The 22,727-nt window shown below is 39.5% G+C and overlaps 2 protein-coding genes across 2 annotated transcripts in view; one reads left to right on the top strand and one right to left on the bottom strand.

The window, feature by feature from the left end:
• Positions 1–10,380: 10,380 nt before the first annotated feature.
• The window catches only part of LOC121465399 (keratin-associated protein 13-1-like), a 28,269-nt gene continuing 15,922 nt past the window's right edge, over positions 10,381–22,727 (bottom strand). The window contains exons 3-4 of the mRNA XM_041678640.1: positions 19,673–19,679; positions 10,381–10,496 (exon numbers count right to left, since the gene is read on the bottom strand). Coding sequence (XP_041534574.1) covers positions 10,381–10,496; positions 19,673–19,679 — 123 coding nt within the window. The remainder of the gene's footprint in view (positions 10,497–19,672; positions 19,680–22,727) is intronic.
• Positions 11,803–12,330, top strand: LOC121465400 (keratin-associated protein 13-1-like). Its single transcript, XM_041678641.1, has one exon. The coding sequence runs from the start codon at positions 11,824–11,826 to the stop codon at positions 12,328–12,330; it is 507 nt and encodes a 168-aa protein (XP_041534575.1). The 5' UTR covers positions 11,803–11,823.

The raw sequence follows: 22,727 nt of genomic DNA, 5'->3' as shown, positions 1-22,727 counted from the left end.
TAGACAGAACTGAATTCTGGGAGGAAGAAAGTAGAGTGAGGGAGAGCCACCATGGAGCTGCCAGCCCTCTCCTCCTGCGGTTACAGAGTGGTGCCCAACATTGTAAATTAACTCCACATAAAACCTGAGGGGGCTTTAAAAGAAATTCTATACACAAATATAGAGTTTAACACAGCTCTTTTCTGTTTGTTGGCAGGGTGCCACAGAGAGATTTTCCTGACTCAGCAATAGCAGCAGGAAAAAAAAACTGTGATATTTTTTAAAAAAAGGCTTCCTAGGCCCTGTCGCTGGTGCAAACTCTGGCTATGGAGCATTTGTGGACTTGGGTGTTTGTATGCCTACCAAAGATCAGGAGGAAAGTATTCTGAGATCATGCCTGTGGCTCAGCTCTTCCTGCCTGGGCAGACAGCAGGATCAGGCTTGGGCAGGCAAGAGAGCATGGTGGATTCCTGCTGCCATGCATAGAGGTGTTTTCAGGCTGCACAGTGCTCTGCATGGCAGATTTGGCTGTAACTCAAATAAAAAGAGTTTATGGACTGCACACTCATTCTCAGAGTTAAAGTGCTGAGTGCGGCTCCTACCTGGTGTCCCCAGAGCGAGTAGGAATGGTACTTCCACCAGTTTGAAATTGGAGAGAGGTGGAGCCAACATCCAGAGCAGCTACAACCAAGTTGCTTAGCATTTTAAAAGCTCTTCAAGACAGAAGAAAATTAAAGACAATGCAATAGGACAGATGCAGATATAAAAGACTTCTAAATGGGTCATAGTATTGGATAAATGTACGTAGGCTTGAGAGAAAAGATAGAGTATACAGAATCATAAAATAAAGTTAATGCTTTAAAGAGACAGAGTAAGGAAGTAAAAAAAAATAAGCCATGTAAAAATGAAAAATTTACAAAGTCTGGATTCTGTATATTATTGTGTTTTCTTTAAATTTTTTGACTGTGAAGGAGCTAAATACAGAGAGGCTTTTCATTGTATGTGCTGATAAGATAATCCAGCATGTATATTATAAAGGTATCTTGACTTCAGAATTTGGGTCTAAGTACATGATGCTTTTGTTCTTCTTTTGTTTTCACGGAGGATGAGACTCTGTGGATTGCTTCTAGACCAATATGATTTGATAGACCAGGTCCTCCAGAAAGGTTGCCATAAACACCCTCAAAAAACTACTTCACTCAACTGCTGACTGAGATGCATCTAGCATACAGGATACACCATAAAAGACCTGATTAACAGTGCCCCCATAGAGCATGAAGCAGTTTGGAGAGAAAAAAGCTCTGTCAATATTCCCAAATATTGTTTATAAATGTTCTTTAACATTTAAAGGGAGATATGATATAGAGATAAATAATTTGCATTGGTATAAATGTTGGTTTATTAATATAAATTTAAGGTCAATCTTGCTATATGTATATGTATTTCTGCTCTTGATTAAGGTATTGTGATTGTGTAGTTCATTTAAAAATGTAATGTATAATTAAGAAACATAATTAGGTTAATAGATAATCATCTGTAATAGTCAAGTTTGTAGTCATGTTAGTTAGATTTTCTAGATATATAGAGATATATTTCAGTTAGATAGGCATTCTTCCTATCTTTCAAAGACTACAGAATATGATGTTTAAAATGTTTTAATAACTTAGGACTTTTCATGACAATGAGACATGTCTGCTCTTGGCAGCACCAAGCTACTTCCGAGGAAGATGGGCATCAAAGAGGATCCTTACGGATTTGGTTAGCCATTTAGGCAAGAAACTGGACTGATGCATAAATTAGACATGAAGAACCCACAGAGAGATTAACGCTGAACTTGCCTAAAGGTGAGATGATCCTTAGGGGTTGTTTCATAAAAGAGACTGTGAGACATTCTGCAGGATACAGAAGAAAGCTAGTGAACTCTCTTTAAAATTTCCTGCTTCATGGAAATGTATGTTGGATACTATGGGCCAGTAGGCTGAAGATGGATTCCCTAATGGTACAGAAGAACTTTGGGTAACCTGTCCAAGCAGTGAGGTGTCTTTGTCATTTCTAGAGTTTTAGAAGTTGCTTACAATGCACTTCCTGTTTACTTAGGTAATATTATAACCTTCTGGAGTCTTTGATGGATTTGAAGAATAATATAGTTAGAGTTTTCCTTTGTTATGATAAAAGATAAAATAGATATGAATATTGCAACTGTAATTCTTGCTTGATAACTGTTTTGTTGTATTAATTTTACTATGTTAAAGCCTTCCTTTCTGTTTAAACAGAAAAGGGGAAATGGTGTAGGAGGTCTTTCTGTTTATGTTTTGCTTTCATTGGTTGAATAAAGAAACTGCCTTGGCCTTTTGATCGGGCAGAGCTTAGGTTGGCAGAGTAGACAGAACTGAATGCTGGGAAGAAGGACAGAGTGGCAGGTGCCATGGATCTCCTGCCTGAGATGGATGCTGGTTAGAATCTTGCCAGTAAGTCACAGTCATGTGGCGATACACATTAATGGAAATGGGTTAAATCAAGCTGGCTTTGTGGGAGCCTAGCCAGTTTGGATGTTCACCTTCCTAGAAATGGACGGAGAGGGGAGGACCTAGGACTTACCACAGGGCAGGGAACCCTGACTGCTCTTTAGACTGGAGAGGGAGGGGGAGAGGTGTGGGGGGAGGGGGAGAAGGGTGGGAGGAGGGGGAGAAGGGTGGGAGGAGAGGGAGGGAAAAGGGAGGCTGGGAGGAAGTGGAAACTTGTTTTTTTTCTCCTTTTCTCAATAAAAAAATGAAAAAAAAAAGAATTAGCCAATAAGAGACTAGAGCTAATGGGCCAGGCAGTATTTAATTAATACAGTTTCTCTGTGATTATTTCGGATCAAGATAGCTGGACAGCCAAGAGGACAAACAGCCCGCTCCTTCCTGTTACAGTGTACCAGTAACTTGACATGCATACCATCTAATTCTCCTTAAATATAACATAAATGAATATAAATGGGTGGTTACGTGTTTTTGTGGGGGGATTTTTCAACTATAGAAGTGGAGAAACCATAATTAATAGTACATATGCAGTAACTTCTATACGTTATGAAATTAACACTCAATTTCAGACTTCTACTCTAAACTTCTTTTCTGATACTCCCTCACTCTTTCTTTCTGCTGTACTTGGGCTTCTGAGTATGAGTATTCAATTTTTTGTCTTACATATTTTTATTAATACTTCAAGAATTTGTTATATTCTATTTTGATAATATTCTCCCCTCCATTTCTGCCTTTCCATATTAATTCAACATTGTAACCTCTAAAAAAAATCAAAATTAAAGCCCTCATTTGTCTTTACTACTTCTTATAGATTCTTGAGTGTGTGATTGTTCACTGGAGCTTGTTAGTCCTACCAAGGATCACACCCTTAAATAAAACGAACTCTTCCTTTCTCAGAAGTTGTCAACTACCAATACTTTCATGCCACTTACCCTCTCCATGCTAGGATTTTGTCTGCCTTGAGTTTGTCTAGATGTATGTGCAATTGCCTTATTTAGTCCCCCCAAAACACTGTTTCCTTGTAGTCATCTACTACCTCTTATTCTAAGTATGAAGTATATAAATTATGTATCCTGAAAAGGCATCATAGGCAGATGAAATAATTTAAAGGTAAATACATGGGCAAGGTCTCTGAGTTCACTCTGTCTGAGTTATTATTAGAAAATCCATTCTCTGATTCTTGCAAATACTGATTCCTTCAGGAGGCAGAAATATATTTCTGGGTTGGAAGAGCTACACTCTGCCAGTTGAATTTGGCTTCTGCTTCTTTGAGATAACACTTAGTCCTCAAGTGGAACAGCTGGCAGAGAGAAAGATCTTTTGTCAGCAAGTTCCTTTGTTGTACCCTTTGCTTCATCTTACAAGGGATGGGAAGAAACAAGAAATCATTGTACAGCTCTTTACAAAGTGTCATCCTTGGGACTCCAAGTTTGGATGAAAACCAAGAGCAAAGAGAACACAGGAGCCAAAGGAGCGCTAATTGAGGATCTGATGACAGCAGTTATTTCAGAATCTGGAGTGCCTCATTAGAATGGTCTGTACTTTGCAGGTAAATGGTGTTCTGTCTGGGTGATGGAACCAGCGATTTTCCTGTCGGGGCAACTCACTAAAACTACACAGAGCACACTTAAATACTGAGAGCTGATTTCTTTGTTAAAGAGCTTATTTTAAAACAAAGCAACATTCTCTATTTCTTTATGGTATACACGAAAAAATACAGAAGGTGTTATTGTAGCCCTGCTGTAGGAAAGACAAAGCAGATGGGAGATGAGGAAGAAAGTGAAGCTAGGTGGAAAGGGAGAGGTGGGCTCTTTAGAGTGGATAAGCTGCGGATTTCTAGTTGTGGCACTGGTTACTAGTGGACTGTAAAGCTCTGGTTGGCATTTGAAATTGGCTTGTGAAAGGTCTGCTTATTGGAAATTGATAGAATACTCTAGGGGTATCAGGTCTACAATATCCTTAGAAATAAAGTTAAGGAAACAGAATGAGGACCTAGAAATGTGTCAAGTTGACATGCAGGCCTGTGATCATGAATCAATTGAGATGGAGTAGGAAGGATCTAGGAGTAGCTGGGATGGAGAAAAGATGATCAAAGGCATCCAATTCTCAGGAAGTAAATTTTAAAAAATTGTAAAAGATTATGTTAATGGACATTAGTCAAAAGATTATTTAGAGGCAGCAGATAACCCTTCATGAGAGAGGTCTCCTTGCTTATCACATGCATTCAGAGAGATCTCACAATGCAGGATCAGGTCAAACAGGACAAAGGAACACAGACTTGTTGGTTAGCAGCAGAGATTTGGTAGATATTATATAACGGAAATCATAGAGCCCACAATATTTTCAATAAAGAGTCATTTTTTTGAAATTAGAATATGCAATAGGTTGCTGGGACTGCCATAGAAGATGATAAATTAGACAAATAATTGTTTCTTAATTGAAAAGTCTGTGGGTCTGAGATCAAGATGTCTACAGTTCCTCTTTTTCAAGGAATTGTGGATTGGTTCTGTGCTACATCTTTGGACTTGACTTTTACTGCCCATCTCTTTAGTTTTTCCTCCAGGTTTTCTTTTATGTGTGTCTTTCTCTGTGTTAAAATGTTTCTGTTTTAGAAATACGGTTATATTGTATAACAACCCATCTACTGACCAACATTTAACCTAATACCTTTTATAAATAAATAATGTTGTAGCCTGAGATACCAGGAAAAATACTTGAGCATAAAGAACTTAAAATTTGATAAAACATGATTTGTTTTAAAATTATAAAAAAAGTTATTTAAAATTAGGAAAAGAAATGCTTTAGGACGTTAGTTAGATACTATTCGCCAGTTTTAATTTTTCTTTAACTTAGTGATGATTTTTTTCATATTTTTCCATAAATTTTGTCATAAAGAGCTTTACGAATGTTTATCACTAGATGTGTTATGTGAGGAATACATGATAGGATTCCTGGGTGTTCTCTGAGGCTTCATTACTCATATCATTGAATTGAAATTGATTTTCTCATTTGAAGATTTGGCTGAATGCATCTTCTTCATTTAGTTAGGAGACAGAAAAACCTTATATCTTGTGTAGTTTGTGACAATGCTGTTTACATGATTCATAATCAAGCATTCCATATGCAACGTCTCTGAGTTTCACTGGCTATTCCTGACATATGTAGCAATAAGATACTTGGGTGTTAATGTTTATTTTCTGGGAACCAGGCAACAAAACCTCACAGTTCACAGAGTAATAACACTTATTTCCAACTATTAGCAAGGGAAAAATATGATGTTAATATAGAAAATGTCTGCATCCATCATTTTCATAAATGTATTGAAAGTCTACTGAGACCCTGTAATGACGAAGAGATTGCCCTTTCCTATGAGGTCATTTACCTTGTGGAGAATGAAGATGAAATGCAAAGCTGAGGTCCCTGGAACACGGCCAAGAATAAACTAACTTAGACCTATGGGGGCCAGTCATACATAATTGCACCAAGGTCATTGTCAATTACATAGACTACTGAGGTCAGGAGTTCATGCTGTTTATCATGGAGAAAGCTAAAACAAGAACTTTAACTCAAAGGGTAGATTCCCAGTTATGAAAGAAGAGGAATAGAATCTGTGTGTTGCACACAGCACAAAATCAGAGTAGAATGACTCTATTACCCATAATTTACTGCATGTTTCAGAAGGGCTAAATAAGAATTCAAAATGTAATCAACAAAATGAAGTGATACATGCTTAAGGATGTTGTTATGCTAATAGCCCTGACTTGAATATCATACATTGTATACCTGTGCGAAAAAACTGCACTGCACCCCCATAGATATGTGCAAATGTTATGTGTCAATTAAATTTAAAATATGTGATATATCTGAATAAAATGTTTTTGTCAAACATTTTACTATATATGCTTTTTATAAGAAAATAAATTTGATCATGACAAAAATTAAAAATAAGCCATTAATAAGTGAATTTCAGGAGTGGAAGGCTGGCTATTGAAGCTTTTCTTGGTCTTCAGTGTTCAACAGACACCGGAGTGTTCTTACCACAGAAGTGCCTCCACCTCTGTTCTCCTACCTGCCACAAAGCTCTGTCAGTGGAGCAGGAAGACAAATACCACAATGTAGGGGAAATGGAGCTCTGTTCCCTGAAGCTATTCCAATCTAGGAAGAGATGAATGGGAAGCATCCTGCTGAGGTTTCTGATTTCAACCCTCCTAAAACCCAGAATTACCTTGGAAAGTCCTTCCCTCTTGTTCTGTACCACATTTTTTTCTGTTTTCCCATCCATGTACACTCTCATCCCCCCTTCCTCCCTCTCTTTCTCCCTCCTCCTCCCGCTCTCTCCCTCCTCTTTCCCTATACTCCCTAGTTTTCTCCACATTTTCCTTCTCCTTTTCATCTTCCTCCTTCTCCTCTTATTCTTCTTCCTCCCACTTCTCTCCCTTTCCCTCTCCTTCCTTCCTCCACCACTCTCTTTAAGCTCATCTATCTTCCTGTGATAAACACGGGCAGACTAAACATGGACTTGCTCTCTGTGCTGATGAAACTTGCCACAATTCCATGCAATGGCATTTAAAAAGGGGAGCAGATGATGACACCCCAGTGTCAGGAAAAGGTCAGATTCCCCAGAGTGTGAGAGCATGAAAGACCTTCAGACAAGCAATGTGTCATTGCTTCTTCTAAGACCAAGTAGAATACAGCTCTTGGTTCTGCCATGACCCCTGCTCAAGCATCTTGCTTCTAAACAGAAGTTATAAACACATTTACTAGATACAGCCAACCTTTCCTCAGCTGCCCAACCGGGATGAAGAAACGCAAAATACCCGATATCGAGAGAATCATCATGCTTTATGTCACTTGAGACACGTGCAAGTCTTCCCTTTTTGTTCCATGAATCACTGGAAAGCCTACTGTACACCAGGATTTCTTTATGTATCAGTCCTGTACTCTAAATACTATTTATCTGACCTAGAACCCCAAAGCTCTTTATATTCTGCCTCCCATTCTCAGCTGTCACAGTGTGTCAAAACTGCTATTCTTCTCTCTGGTATTTATGGCTAAAGGAGTCATTACTTGCCATCAGGGGGCCATCTGCACAGTGTCATTGGGTACTGACACACAGCCCCTGTTTAAACTCCGAGATATTAGATTTCTCAGGATGGGTATTAACACTATACATCCATCTTCCACATTCCCCAAACAAGAAGATGGTTATTAACTGTTAGACCCGCACAGCCACAGCAGCAGTGGGTGTACCATGTTGATATAGAGAACTGCCCTTTACAACGGAATCACCTTGTTACAAATGGAAATTAGATGCATTATTTCAAATTTTGACTTTGTATTTTATTGTCTAGGATAGACAAATGCTGAGCAGGTGTGGTTAGAGTCAGGAACAGAGTGTCATGTCTGCACTATAAGGGTTCTTTTACAGGGCTACAGGCTAGATGCTGACCCTATGACATAACAGAATGATGGAAGTCATCTCCAACCACAGAGAAATATCAGCATCACAAGTAGAGCAGTGATAGTAGGTGGGAATGTTACATTTTGTTTTAAGGTCCCTATTTATGATTTATTTATTTTATCATATTTGGCTTATTTTATAACCTATATTACCCCTTGGTAAATCTGCTGTATAATCTATAGCAATACTGCTAATGACATAAATGTTTTTCAACTCAGATTCTACTGGTTTATGAACCATTTTAAGTCAGAGTATAACTTCAAACCACTAAAAGGTCTAAGGAGCAGTTTGTAAATATAAGTAATGCTGACAGATGGACAGACAATCTCTATTAAGGCTGTTGGTTCCTATCCTAATCCATCAATGCTGGCATTTTGTTTTAAGCATGGAAGATGGAAAAAAAAGTATTTGTGTTTCTTTCTCTACAATTTCTTTTTTATTGTTCTGGTAAAACACAAGTCCCTTCGTTCTGCCACTGATTCTTTTACTAAGAATATAAATGCTAATGAATACAGTGACTAACCATGAATGGGGTGTAGTCTTGGATCTGAGGACAATGAGGAGAGCTTAGAGTGGCTAGGAGTGATGATGCTCACACCCTCATGCTTGTGCTGGGCTCCAGACAACCATGAGTGATAGCAGCTGGCTAGCATGTTTTAAAAGAAGTCTGAAGTCCATATCTCATGTGTATTCTTTTCAACTTTTAGGTATTGTTTAGAGTTTGACAAAATGTCCTTAGGAACTATATGTATAAGACATAGACTGTGTGGGCTGGATTTGATAGAGCACACGATTGTGCTCTTATACGCCCATCATGCTGGATGGAGGACAGGGTGTATGTAGAATGAAAGGGACACCAGCACATACCTGAGAAGATAGCCATAATGTTGTGCCATGACGGGCAATGATGCTGACTTGATTAATTTGGTTAATACTATGCTTGCTTCCAATGATTGAAACTTACACCTGACAGAATATTTGCTTTCAGAAGGATTTTAGAAAGTGTTGATTTGTAAACAAAATTCTGCTCCTAGCAATAAACCTAAGGTGAACCCAAAGAAAAACATATAAAAACCCACCTGGAAACTGGAAACAGACAAGATCGCCTGGCAAAATTGGGAGCATGGGGGCAGGAGGTAGAAGGAAGGAAAGAAGGGGAGGGTTGAGGAGAACTTGAGGAAACGCATAGTTGAGATGGAGGAAGGACAGATATGAGAGCAAGGAAAGAGATATCTTGATTAAGGGAGCCATTATTGGTTTAGCGAGAAACCTGGTTCTAGAAAAATTCCCAGGATTCTGCAAGGATGACCCCAGCTAAGACCCTAAGCCAAAGAGAAGAGGGTGCCTGAAATGGCCTTGCCCAGTCATCAGACTGATGATTATCTTAAATATCACCATAGAACTTCTGTCCAACAACAGATGGAAACAGAGACAGATTTCCACATCGGAGCACTGGACTGAGCTCCCAAGGTCCAGTTGAAAAGTGGAAGGAGTGAGAGTATGAGCAAGGAAGTCAAGACCATGATGGGTTCATTCACTGAGAAAGTTTGCCTGAACTAATGGGAGCTCACCAACTCCAATTGGACTGGGACTGAACAAGTATGGGATCAAACTAGTCCCTCTGAATGTGGTTGACAGACGGGGTAGACTGAGGGGCCGCTGACAGTGGCACTGGGATTTATCTCTACTGCGTGTACTGGCTTCTTGGGTCCTATTCTCGTTGGATGCATACCTCGCTCAAACGAGAAGTAGTAGGGAGGAGGGTCTTGGACTTCCCAAGGGCAGGGTTCCTTAGCCTCTCTAAGGAAGAGGGGGGAGGTGGGAGGGTGTGTGGAGGGAGTAGGAGGAGGGGAGAAAGTGGGAATTTGGGTTGGTATTTTTTAAAGTAATAAAATATAATAATAATAATAAAAGACTTTTACTCCAGCTATTAGGAGCCCAGAGAAAGACATTTAAAGATTTAGAATCTTATAAGATAAACTTTAAAATAATAGTTGTTGGGTGCCTCTGAAGTTTCTTGTCACTCAAATCATGTAGTGAGGTTTTTAAACAAGTTACAATTAAACAGATTTTGCAGAACAGGCTCTGCTGATTTCAGTATCTGTCACTTAACCCTATCACATTTTCATTAAATGAATTCATAATTCAGTGATGGAAGCCATTCTTCCTGCAGAAAGCATGTTGAAAACTCTTGTATATAGATGTGACTGTTCACTCAGATATTAAATACAGAGATGCATTGGCAAGTTCATAGGTGAGGATGGAGGCAGCAGCCAATATTTGAGGTCAGAGGGTAAATAAGGAACTGACAATCAGGGAATGAGAGGATAATTCTTCCTGGTCAAAGGGAAATAACAGTGGCCAAAGATCCCAGACTGGGAGACAGCCGTCAGCAAGATTGGAAATCTAGAAAGAAGATCAGTAGAATCCAGATCCAGTGCCACAGCTCGGTCTGTAGCAAGAAGCCTGGCAGGTTCTCTGAGGAACATAGGATGGGCGGCAGAATCCTGATCCGAAGCCCAGTGACGAGAAGCCTCAGTTTTATTCAATCGCCTAACCAGAGAAAACCAATTCCCATGACAGGACAGGGAGACTGAGCTTTGAATAAGTTTGGAACCATCCTTCAGTTTGAAATGATGTTTAGTAATATGAACTGGGTTGGTAAACTAAGAGCAGAGTACCCGTCAATAGGTTAAATCAAAAATAAATCGACACACAACCCCTCCTGCTGCCATTGACCCTCGCACACTAATGCCATGTCTGCTGTTTTGCTCCACAGGGCCCCATAGTGGCCAATATTTTTTTTATTTCATTATTCTAAATAATCACTTTCTCTGCACAGTTTTTCAGCACTAGGATGATTTTGTACAATGTCTCAATTATTTTGACTTATTTTATATAGCTCATATTGACGGGATAAAATAACCACTGATAATAATGTAAAAGAAACAGAACACTATCCTGGAGAGTATGAACCCATGATTTCATGTTGGAGCCATTTTTTTTATTTTTTAAATTTATTTATTTATTAAGGATTTCTGCCTCGTCCCCACAACCGCTTCCCATTTCCCTCCCCCTCCCCCGATCAAGTCCCCCTCCCTCATCTGCTCGAAGAGCAATCAGGGTTCCCTGACCTGTGGGAAGCCCAAGGACTGCCCACCTCTAGGAGACGGAGCACGAGCAAGGAACTCAGGACCACGAGGGGTGCACCCACACACTAAGACAATGGGGATGTTCTATTGGGATATCACCAAGGCCAGCTGGCCTAGGTCTGAAAAAGCATGGGATAAATCCGGACTAGCTGAACATAGCGGACAATGAGGAATACTGAGAATTCAAGAACAATTGCAGTGGGTTTTTGATCCTACTGCACGTACTGGCTTTGTGGGAGCCTAGGCAGTTGGAGCCATTTTTGAAATGGCTTCTTGTCAGTACAAGACTCTGACTTGTATCCAATGAGCAATTGGGGATAACGACTTTGTCATCCCTGAGATTATTTCCCCTCCCAACACAAGAGCATACACAAGTCATAGACAGAGAAAATAAAGGGGGTTTCCTGACTATAATGGTAGAGGCACTAATTAAATACAGTCATAGCATTTGTAACATAAATGTATTTCATTGACTCAGACATATAAAAAATGAGTTCTGCCTTAAACGTAAGATAAAAGGAGTTAGCTAACTGCAATTATGAAGCAAATTGCTGAGGTCCAGACATGCAGATGAGTCTGGCCACAGACAGAAACAATGATCATGTAAGAAGCCACTCCCATTGCTGAGAGTATATAAAGGTCCCAGAAAAGGAGTGATTTCACATTCAGAATCTTGTTATACTCAGCTCAACATACACCTGCCATCAACATGTCCTACGGCTGCTATTCTGGAAACTTCTCCTCCCGCTCCTGTGGAGATCACCTGAACTACCCTTACCCCTCCTGCGACTCTTCCTACTCCAGGCACCTGATCCAGAGCACGAACTCCTGTTCTCCCAGACCCTGCCATCGGGGCTCCTCTCTCCTCAGCGGCTGTCATCAGAACTACTTCCAGCCCAGCAGATGCCAGACTTCCCATGTAGTGCAGACTTCCTGCCAGCGGCCCTGCTACAGCTCCAGGGTCTCCAGCTTCTACAGCCCCTGCAGGACCACGTGCAGTGGCTCTCAGGGCTTTGGGTCCAGCAGCTGTCACTCTCTGGGCTACGGGTCTAGAAGCTCTTACTCCCTGAGCTGTGGAACCAGCGGCTTTAGACCCCATGGCTTCTCGTCACTGGGCTTCGGATCAGGATTCTGCCGCCCATCCTATGTTCCTCATAGAACCTGCCAGTCTTCTTGCTACAGACCGAGCTGTGGCACCGGATGTGGATTCTACTGATCTTTCTAGATTTCCAGTCTTGCTGACGACTGTCACCCAGTCTGGGATCTTTGGCCACTGTTATTTCCCTTTGACCAGGAGGAATTATCCTCTCATTTCCTGATTGTCAATTCCTCACTTACCCTCTGACCTCAGATATTGGCTGATGCGGGTCCATTGAGAAATCTGTCATTAATCTATTAACTCAAGAATAAAGTATGCATTGCAAATTAAATTTTTAGTGTTGAATTCCTTGCCAAATTTATGAATACTAAAATTTCAATCAAATGAATGAACGGAGTTGACATCCAGTTACGCCTGCTCTTGTGAGTTGTGTTGTGCATGCTTGCTTTTGCGACTGTGAAACAGTAATTGACTAATGTTGAATGAGCAGCAGGTGTGGGAGTGTAGGGTTTGTACTTCCATCCAGTTCTAAATTAGATACAAGTCCCCTGGGCCTCAGAGTTTTCTTACTTAAGAACATCAAGCAAAACCTGACTGTTTGAAAGTATAGATTTCTATTAATGAAATCCCAGATGCAGAAAGTAAATTAATTTCCCTAAGTAGTGGTTTTTCAAGTCTATGCCAACTGGTCTTACTAAGTTCTATTAAGAAGACAGAAGTCAAAATGTATTTGATTTTATGACTATGGATTTCCTTGTGTACTGACAATGTTTTACTTTGAATCTGACATGACTACCATGGGATCGTGTTTTGAATGCCAGTTTAACAGGTGATAATCTATTTTAGGAGGCTGTGTAAACCTTATTAAGTGGGGCCTACCTTGAAGATGTGCCTTTGAAGACCATAGCCCAGCAATTGTGTCATCTCTGCTGTCTGTATTTCCTTGTCTTCTACAGTGAGCATACTCACCATCTCATCCTCCTAACACCGCAGGTCCACCCCCTCTGCTGTGCTTCCCTGCGATGCTGGGTTTACAGCCCTATGAAATGGTGAGTCTGTGTGAATCTTTCCCACGCATTGTTCTGTCAGATATCTGGACATGGCAACACTAATATAAATACAGAGAAAATGAAAATTACTACATCCGTTATGGGAAACAGTAGAGATTGTCCGAAATGTTAAAACTGCCCCATGGTTTAGTAATTTCACAACCAGTTCTGTAGCTTAGCTAAGAGGATACAATAGTGTGCATGGAAGTCCTGAGCACAATACTGTCCACAGTAGCTTCAGAATAGAAAGCTAGACCAATAAAGGGCTGTAGAAAATGTGGTATATATCCACAGTTGAAGTTTAGCCATTAAAATGATGAGATCCTATCCTTGAAACAACATGGATAAAAGTGGAGATCAGTATGCTAAAGGATGTATGTCAGACTCAGAAAAGCAAGTCCAGAATGACGTCATCTGCATGTGCAATCTGAAAAGTTTGCTCCCACAGTAAAGTGGTGATTCCTAGAGATTGTGGAGGGAAGGGTTGGGGTGGGGAGCCAGATATGGTAAGGTTAACCACATGTTAATTTACAATTTGGTAAGCTATGAAAGTCTGGTTTGCAATTCGATAGTTGTTAGTTACCCCTAAGTCGTGAGTGCCACTGTGGCACAGCTGGGTTGATCTTGTGTAGTGGTAATTTTGTGCCCATCAGCTGTACTGCTAAGTGGGATCCTGATTGCTTTCCTCCATTGGCAGATAGACCTACTATGAGATGTAGTCTTCGGAGAGAGGGCTTCCAGGTCAGTTCCATCTCACTTACTCTAAATCTTGTGTCTGAAACTTGAAGCATCTTAAGCAATAACTTCTTACCTTCAAATTAAGGAAGGTGACCAAAGGCATTAGTGATACATGGTTTTCAGGAGTGTTCTCTTATACTCCTTTAGCAACACAAAGGGAGGCTTACCTTGCCTGGCACCAGCAAGTTTATTAGTCTAGGGCTCTGTGTGAGAGCCTATTAACCCAAAGGTTATTATTTCATTTAAATTATTCATGTATGTAGACATATACACTATAAATCATACATTTATTTTTTTTATTTAAAGCCTGTAAATTAATAGGGAATTCATGCCTGGGACTGTAAACATGGCTGATCATGAAGTCATGGACTCTAGAAGAGAACCTCCTTTTCTCAGTTTCCTAAATCACTATAATTCCCAAATGTATTCTAAAGATTTACACTTATATAAAAAATAAGTGTACCTCTCTCCCTGTAACACCAAAGACATTTGCAGCAGACCAAGACTTTCACAGAAATGGACAACTGGTCAAAATGCAGAGAGCAAATGACTGTGGGAAGCCCATCCCAAATGGAAACATCTACAGGGTTGGGGAACATCACAGACTTCATGTAACACTTAAAACAAATTTTAATGCATACAGAGAAGTCATTTCCACCAGTTGCAGTCAACAAAGATGGAATTAGACTATGTTTTAGTAAATTAAATGACCAGACTTGGAAAGATTCCATGTGGAATCTGAAAATGTTGATCTCCTAGAATTAGAGATCTAAAAGTTATAGACATGAAGAAGAGGAAGAACACACTAAAATAGAAGATGGCCTACAATTTGATAAACAGGAAAAATTGCTTTTCATGATGCATTTCACTGAATGATAACCAAATCTGATACATAGAATATTATTAAATCTTATAATTACAATTGCAGAAAGGTGTGTCCTCTTTGGATTTCATTTAAATTATTACCTAACAAAGTTGAAGATAGTGCCATTTATATCATTACCAATTAATATACATTTGAGCAAAAAACACTTTTTTCATGGTAATGTTGTCTAATTTATGAGTGAAGGAATTCCTGAAACAGATGTGAAGATAGGTAGATTTAGATAAGGTGCCTGTAACTGACAAAATAGGTGATTCACACAAGTTCCCATAAATGCCTCCACCATTATTCCTTTAATCTATATAGCTGTCTTAGTCACTGTTCTATTGCTGTGGAGAGACACCATGACCAAAGCAGCTCTCACAAAGAAGCAAAGAAGCATTTAGTTAATTAAGTGCTTGCTTAGAGTTTCAGATGGCTAGTTTATTATCATCATGGATGGCAGCCTGTCATCCAGGAAGGAAGTCATGGTGCATGAGAAGTAGCTGAGAGCTTCATATTCATATCTGTAGACAGAGTGGAGAGAGAGAGAGAGAGAGAGAGAGAGAGAGAGAGAGAGAGAGAGAGAGAGAGGAGAGACTGGGCTTAGTTTGGGTTTTTGAAATGTCAAAGTCTATTCCTAGTGACATATCTCCTCCAAGAAGGACACACCTCTTAATCCTTCAGAACAGTTCACCTGAGGACTAAGCATGCAAATACAAGAGCCTGTGGTTGGGGAGGAGTGGTTGTTCCCATTATATCTACCAAAACAGCCCTAGAGAAAAACAAATAGTGTAAGTACTTTAGAGACATCTTTATAATTTATATACAAAATTCTTAGTAAGAAGCACTGTAAAATGGTGGGAGTATCTACCATGCATTAAGACTCAAATCAACAAAAAAAGTGAAATCCAAATTTTAAAAAATAGTTCTGCTCATATCTGTGTTCCCAACACAGAAATATTGAGGCAAGAGAATTGTAGTAATTCAATACAAGCTTGGCTACATAGTGAGTTTAGAACTGGTCTGCGAAGTGAGACCCTGTATTAAAAAAGCAAAAACAAAAAAAAATCAAAAGTAAAAGAAACACTATGTTATTTAAAAATTAAACCAGCTTATTTTGAATTTCCCACAAATGGAAAAACCCCCAAAATCACTGTATATCTTCTCTCCCTCTACCTGACTCTTTGAGTCTATTCATCCATATTCAAACTGATAACCAAATGACTTTGTTTCAGGTCAAAAGTCTTTAGTCATTTTGCCTTTAAAGCGTATTTGTTTATAACTGTGACCCACCGTGTTTCTCATTCAATTTTTTCTTATCTGTTTTTCCATTATACTGGTTTCCAGAAAAAATATATTCACATAATATAAGCCATAAAACATGATTTAGAAATGGAAAATCATTGTTGGTGGCAAATGGAATGTCTTTACTCAACTCAAATAAAAATGATGACATCATTGAAGTCTTCATTGTAGGCATACCAACTTTTTTGTCACAAGATAGATAAATACTCAGCCAGGTTTCATCAAGGACATTATAGGGACATTTATTTTTATCACTGAGTAGCACTGAAGCTATAAAGTACCAATGGTTCTGGCCTAGGAGCAGCTAGTTGGATCAGTGCTAAAACAATAAACTGGCCCATATGTAAAAAATCAAGGATGCTATTCATCTGCTATTTCAGAAAATGTACTGAGGGACACATTTAGAAATGAAAAATCGCATATCAGATGTGATAGCATGTACCTTAAGTCCATAATTGGAATACAGGGATAGAAGGATATTGGTTTATAATAAATTTTGTGGGATAAATATTGAGATGTTGTCAGAAAGAAAGAACGAATGAAGAAAGGAAGGAAGGAAGAAAAGGAAGGAAGGAAGGAAGGAAGGAAAAAAGGAAGGAAGAAACACAGAAATAAAGAAAGGAAACTTAAATAATGCAAGGCCATACCTCTGGTTAAGACCATAAGTGAGTCCTGGTTCAGAAGAAGTCATTAAATTCAGAATCTTAGTTATATCCAGCTGAGCTCCCCCCTCCTCTCAAAAGGTCATACAACTACTAATCTGCAGACTATGTATCCCCCACCCTTAGATACTCCCTGGCTGCCTCAGGTTCCCCCAGAGGTACTCTACCCCAGCAACCTGGTCTACAGTACGAACATCTGCTCAGCATGACTAAGATCATACCATTCTATTCTGATTCCATTTTGTATTTACTAAGACAGTTCTCAACCACCCAGCTCCCTCCTCCAAACACTTGCGTCTGCCTTGGCAACACATTTGACATTTGATATTTCCATGGCCTAGACCATGATTAGTACATGACCCATGTACTAACCCAAATAATTGTCAAGCTATCTCCGAAATGACTACTAAGCTCTGCCAGGAACAAAAATTTCAAGGTTATGCTGACCCTCATCTAACTTCGATATATCCTTGTGGGTTTTTCCTTTAAAAATTCTTTAAGCTTGAACTTGGCACTGGGAGACTTTTCAGAGGCTCACATCAGTTCTTAGTCAATCCATTAATAGATAGAACTTAAAACTCTCAACTGGTTTAATCATCATGCTTGTCATTAACTATCGCTCATAGATCTTGAGGTATGTTGTGTCATAGGGCTTTGGATCCAGAAACTGCAGTTCCCTAGACAATTGATCTAAAAGCATCTGCTCAGTTGCCTAAGGTTTGAGTGACTTCAGATTTTTTTTTTTGAGCTTTAGAGTTTATTAAGTTTTAAAAGTCAAATTCACATTGGGATTCTTTATTATTATTTATTTTTTATTAAAAATTTCCACCTCCTCCCTGCCTCCCATTTCCCTCCCCCTCCCCCCACTCCACTCCCCCTCCCTCTCCAATCCAAAGAGCAGTCAGGGTTCCCTGCCCTGTGGGAAGTCCAAGGTTGTCCCCCCTCCATCAAGGTCTAGGAAGGTGAGCATCCAAACAGACTAGGCTCCCACAAAGCCAGTACATGCCGTTGGATCAAAACCCAGTGCCATAGTCCTTGGCTTCTCATCAGCCCTCATTGTTCGCCATGTTCAGAGAGTCTGGTTTTATCCCATGCTTTTTCAGTCACAGTCCAGCTGGCCTTGGTGAGCTCCCAATAGATCAGCCCCACTGTCTCAGTGGGTGGGTGCACCCCTCATTGTCCTGACTTCCTTGCTCATGTTCTCCCTCCTTCTGCTGAAAGAAAAACATATAGTTACACTCCAAGATACTGGAAGTAGACAAGACTGCTGGGCAAAAATTAGGAACTTGGGGGTGGGGGTAGGATGGGGGTAAGGGGAGATGGGGAGAGAAAAGTGCGAAGGGGAGGATGGGGAGAGTTTGGGAGAATGGGAGGGTTGGGATGGAGGAAGGATGGATATGGGAGCAGGGAAGTATATATCTTAATTAAGGGAGCCATTTTAGGGTTGGCAAGAGACTTGACTCTAGAGGGGTTCTCAGGTGTTCGTGGAGATGTTCCCAGCTAGATCCTTGGGCAGCTGAGGAGAGGGAGCCTGAAATGGCCCAATCTATAGCCATACTGACGAATATCTTGCATATCACCCTAGAACCTTCTTCTGGCGATGGATGGAGATAGAGACAGGGACCCACATTGGAGCACCGTACTGAGCTCCCAAGGTCCAAATGAGGAGCAGAAGGAGGGAAAACGTGACTTCACATTTTTTTTAAGGTTTATTTATTATGCACACAGTGTTCTGCCTGCATGTGTGCCTGCAGGCCAGAAGAGGGCAAAAGATCTCATTACAGATGGCTGTGAGCCACCATGTAGTTGCTGGGAATTGAACTCAGGACCTCTGGAAGAACAGCCAGTGCTCTTAACCTCCAAGCCATCTCCCCAGCTCCATGACTTCAGATTCCTAATCAGAGAGGACATACTTGTTGCAGGGGAAGGAGCCGCTTGTTAGTCCTGGCCACCTGGCTAGTTTATACCTGAAATAACCACACAGAAACTGTATTACTTAAATCACTGGCCAATTAGCTCTAGTTTCTTATTGTCTAATTCTTTTTTTCCCCTTTTTTAAATTTATTTATTTTTACTTAAAAATTTCCATCTCCTCCCCTCCTCCCATTTTCCTCCCCCTCTCCCCACTCTGCTGCCCCTCCCTCTCCAGTCCAAAGAGCAGTCAGGGTTCCCTGCCCTGTGGGAAGTCCAAGGTCCTCCCCCCTCCATCAAGGTCTAGGAAGGTGAGTATTCAAACAGACTAGGTTCCCACAAAGCCAGTACATGCCATAGGATCAAAACCCAGTGCCATTGTCCTTGGCTAACCCATTTATATTAATCCGTATATCACCATGTGGCAGTGGCTTACTGACAAAGATCTAACCAGCGTCTGTCTCAGGTGGAGGATCCATGGCTTCTCCCTGACTCTGCTTTCTTCCTCCCAGAATTCAGTTCTATCTTTCCAGCCTACCTAAGCTCTGTCCTATCAACAGGCCAGGGCAGTTTCTATATTCATTAACCAATGAAAGCACCACATTGGCAGAAGGACCTCCCACACCACATACTGTCTTCACCCCAATCTATGACCACACTGTTCTCTCAAGGGTTACATGCCTCTAGAAGCTATCAGACTTCCCCAGGGCAACCAGTGGATCTAGTTTCTATGAATTAGTATGTGAACAGGCTAGTGTAAACAGAGACTTTCATGTCCTGGCCACCCAGACCTGAATAATCACATAGAGACTATATTAACTATAACACAGTTTGGACAATGGCTTAGGCATATTTTAAGATAGCTTTATATCTAAAATTAATTCATTTTTATTATCTTATATTTTACCATGAGGCTCATTGTCTGTTACCACATATCTTGCTTTTTGGGCAGCTACATGGCATTTTCCTGACTGCACCTTCTTTTTTTCTTCATGCAGCTTAGTTTTCCCACCTAGTTATATTCTACCCTGCCATAGGCCAAAATAGCCTCTTTTTTTAAATCAATGCTAATAAAACTTGTTAAAAGCATACAGAGGGGAATCCCACATCATCTTCCCTTTTCTATTTAAATAAAATGGAAGATTTTATCTTTAACATACTAAAATTACATATACAAAACAGATATCAAGAAAGAATTACAGTTACAATATTTCGTGTATTTGTATCTGGCAAAATTAAAGAAAATATTCTGTCATCTATTTTGTCTTTGTGAGTCTAAAGTTTTATATTTAGTTTATCTTTTATCATAACTAAGGAAAAATATAACTATCTGTCTTCAACTTTATCAAAGACCCCAGAAGGATATAATATTACCTAAGTAAACAGGAAGGACATTGTAAGCAACCTTGAAAACTCTAGAATTGACAGAGACATCTTGCTGCCTGTACCGTTACCCAAAGTTATTCTGTAATGTTGCAGCATCCATATTAAGCCTAAAGTCCCATAGTATCTGGCAGACTTTTCCATGAAGCACAAAAATTGGAAGACTGTTTTGCCTATATTGGATGTTTGTCAGTTACTTTCTTCTGTGTCCTGCTCAATGTTCAGCAGACTTTTTTACAAAGCAGGAACTCTGAAGGACTAACTCTCTCACCTTCTTTTGGGAAGTTTAGCAATCACTCTTTTGTGGGTCCCACATATCCAGTTCATACAGCATGTCATCAAGTCTAGGCAAGAGCAGTTTCTTGACCAAATGGTTAGCCTTGTCACATTGAAGGGAAATTTTATAATGAGTTTCTTTAATGTCCACCAACCTCTCTGATGTAATTGGTACTGCCAGAAGAAGACATGTCTCACTGTTGAAAATCATATAAGTTCTTAAAACATTTAAAATGTCATATTCTGTAGATCTTTGAAGTGTTGTAGATTATCTAACTGAAATATATCTCTGTACATCTAGGAAACCTAACTAACATAACTACAAGTCTGACTATTATAAATAACTATCTAGGGCTGGAGAGATGGCTCATAGGTTAAAAGCACTGACTGCTCTTCCAGAGGTCCTGAGTTCAATTCCCATCAACCACATGGTGGCTCACAACCATCTATAATGAGATCTGGTGCCCTCTTCTGGCATACAAGCATACATGGAAGGAATGTTGTATACACAATAAATAAATCTTTAAAAAATAAATAACTATTAATATATAATTTTAATATACATTACATTTTAAATGAGTTTTATAAGCATAATATCTTAAATAAGAATGGAAATATACATATAACAAAATTGATCTTAAATCTGTACCAATAAACCATAGTCCATATCAATGTAAAGTATTCATTTCTGTATCATATTTCCCCTTTCTAGAAAGAGATTGACGTGACCATTAACCACTTATAATCAACTCCCTTTAAATAAAAACAAATGTCCATAAATAATCATTTTGGAAATTTGGGTGTTGTTCTATTTAAACTGTTTTCTGCCATTTGTTGGATGAAGTACATTTAGGGTAAATGGAGACATTTTAGGGGTTCATTTTTTATCAAACCACACTAGGCTGGAAGTAATCCACAGGTTCCCAACCTCTGTGAAAACAGAAGCAGAATTTCTTTTCCAAAGTAACATAGCCTTAGACTCAAACTTTGAAGTCAAGATACCTTTATGTTTTTTTTTTTTTTTTTAGCTTAGCAGTCCCCACAATCAGACGTTTATCTGGAAGAAAACACAATAGTATACATAATCTAGACTTTATATTTTCATTGACTTTTTATATTCTTTTTACTGTTTTATTCAAAGACTTTTATTTGTTTTATTTTAAAAACTATTTTTTTAAAAACTGTCTATACCTATTTTTAAGCCTACGAATATTTTTAAAACACACTATGACTTATTTAGAGGTTGACTTTGTTTGACTCTGTTTTTGTTTTGTACATGTAATCCTTTTGTGATCACTGGTGTAAACTGTTAAGCCGAATGGCTAGAACAAGCATGGCCACTTTAGCCGTTGGTTCCACCCTGCTTGGCTTTTCAATATGGCAGAGGTAGGTTTACTGACAGATCTGGGAGCCATGATTACCACCCCAATTTTGGGAAGTAGTTGGCTCTCACTACCACCCAGTAACTTGTAGCAAGCTGCCAACAAACCCCATTCAAGTGCTTCACAGCAGGACCATTCAAAAAAATCCTTTTTGCAGCCAGCAAGAAGCAGGATGTCATTTTTAAAAAGGGCCAGGCTTCTATTTGTCACCAACAAGCAGAGCCTATCTGGAAAAAAATGAAGCTACCAAGAAGCTGCACTTGGCTCCTGTTTGTGGGTCTAGAAACCTTCTTTTCTTTTCTTTTTTTTTTTTTTTGGTTTTTCGAGACAGGGTTTCTCTGTGGCTTTGGAGCTCGTCCTGGAACTAGCTCTGTAGACCAGGCTGGTCTCGAACTCACAGAGATCCGCCTGCCTCTGCTTTTTTAGGTCTTATATGGATCTATGCCTGACAATGGGTACTATTTTAAAGTAGAGACTGTGCTTTCATTTCTTGGCTATGCAGACCTAAATAATCACACAAAACAATATTAATTACAACAGTGTTTGACCCAAGGCTTAGGCATACTTTTAACTACCTCTTACATCTTAAATTAACTCATTTTTATTATTTTATATTTTGCCACAAGGCTCATTGTTTGTTACCTCACATCTTGCTTCTTGGGTGACTACATGATATCTGCCTGAGTTGCACATTATTATTATTTTTTTTTGCATTCAGTTTAGTTTCCCCACCTATCTATATTCTGTACTGCCATGGTCCAAAGCAGATTTTTTATTAACCAATGGAAATAAAACGTATTCAGTGCACAGAGAGGGGAAACTCACATTAGGTTAGACCTTCTAAGTAACCCTTACAGGTCTAACCTCTAAGCATATCACTAGCTTCACTGTTTTGAGAAAAATACTCCTCCTGGTATCTTCTAAACAGTTGTTACTTATTTTT

The sequence above is a fragment of the Microtus oregoni genome, unplaced genomic scaffold (assembly GCF_018167655.1).
Source record: "Microtus oregoni isolate MIOR12 unplaced genomic scaffold, Mior012 000030F_ref0000283, whole genome shotgun sequence".
NCBI classification, from domain to species: domain Eukaryota; kingdom Metazoa; phylum Chordata; class Mammalia; order Rodentia; family Cricetidae; genus Microtus; species Microtus oregoni.
Note: the sequence above shows the minus strand (reverse complement) of the source record. Positions and strands in the feature narration are given on the sequence as shown.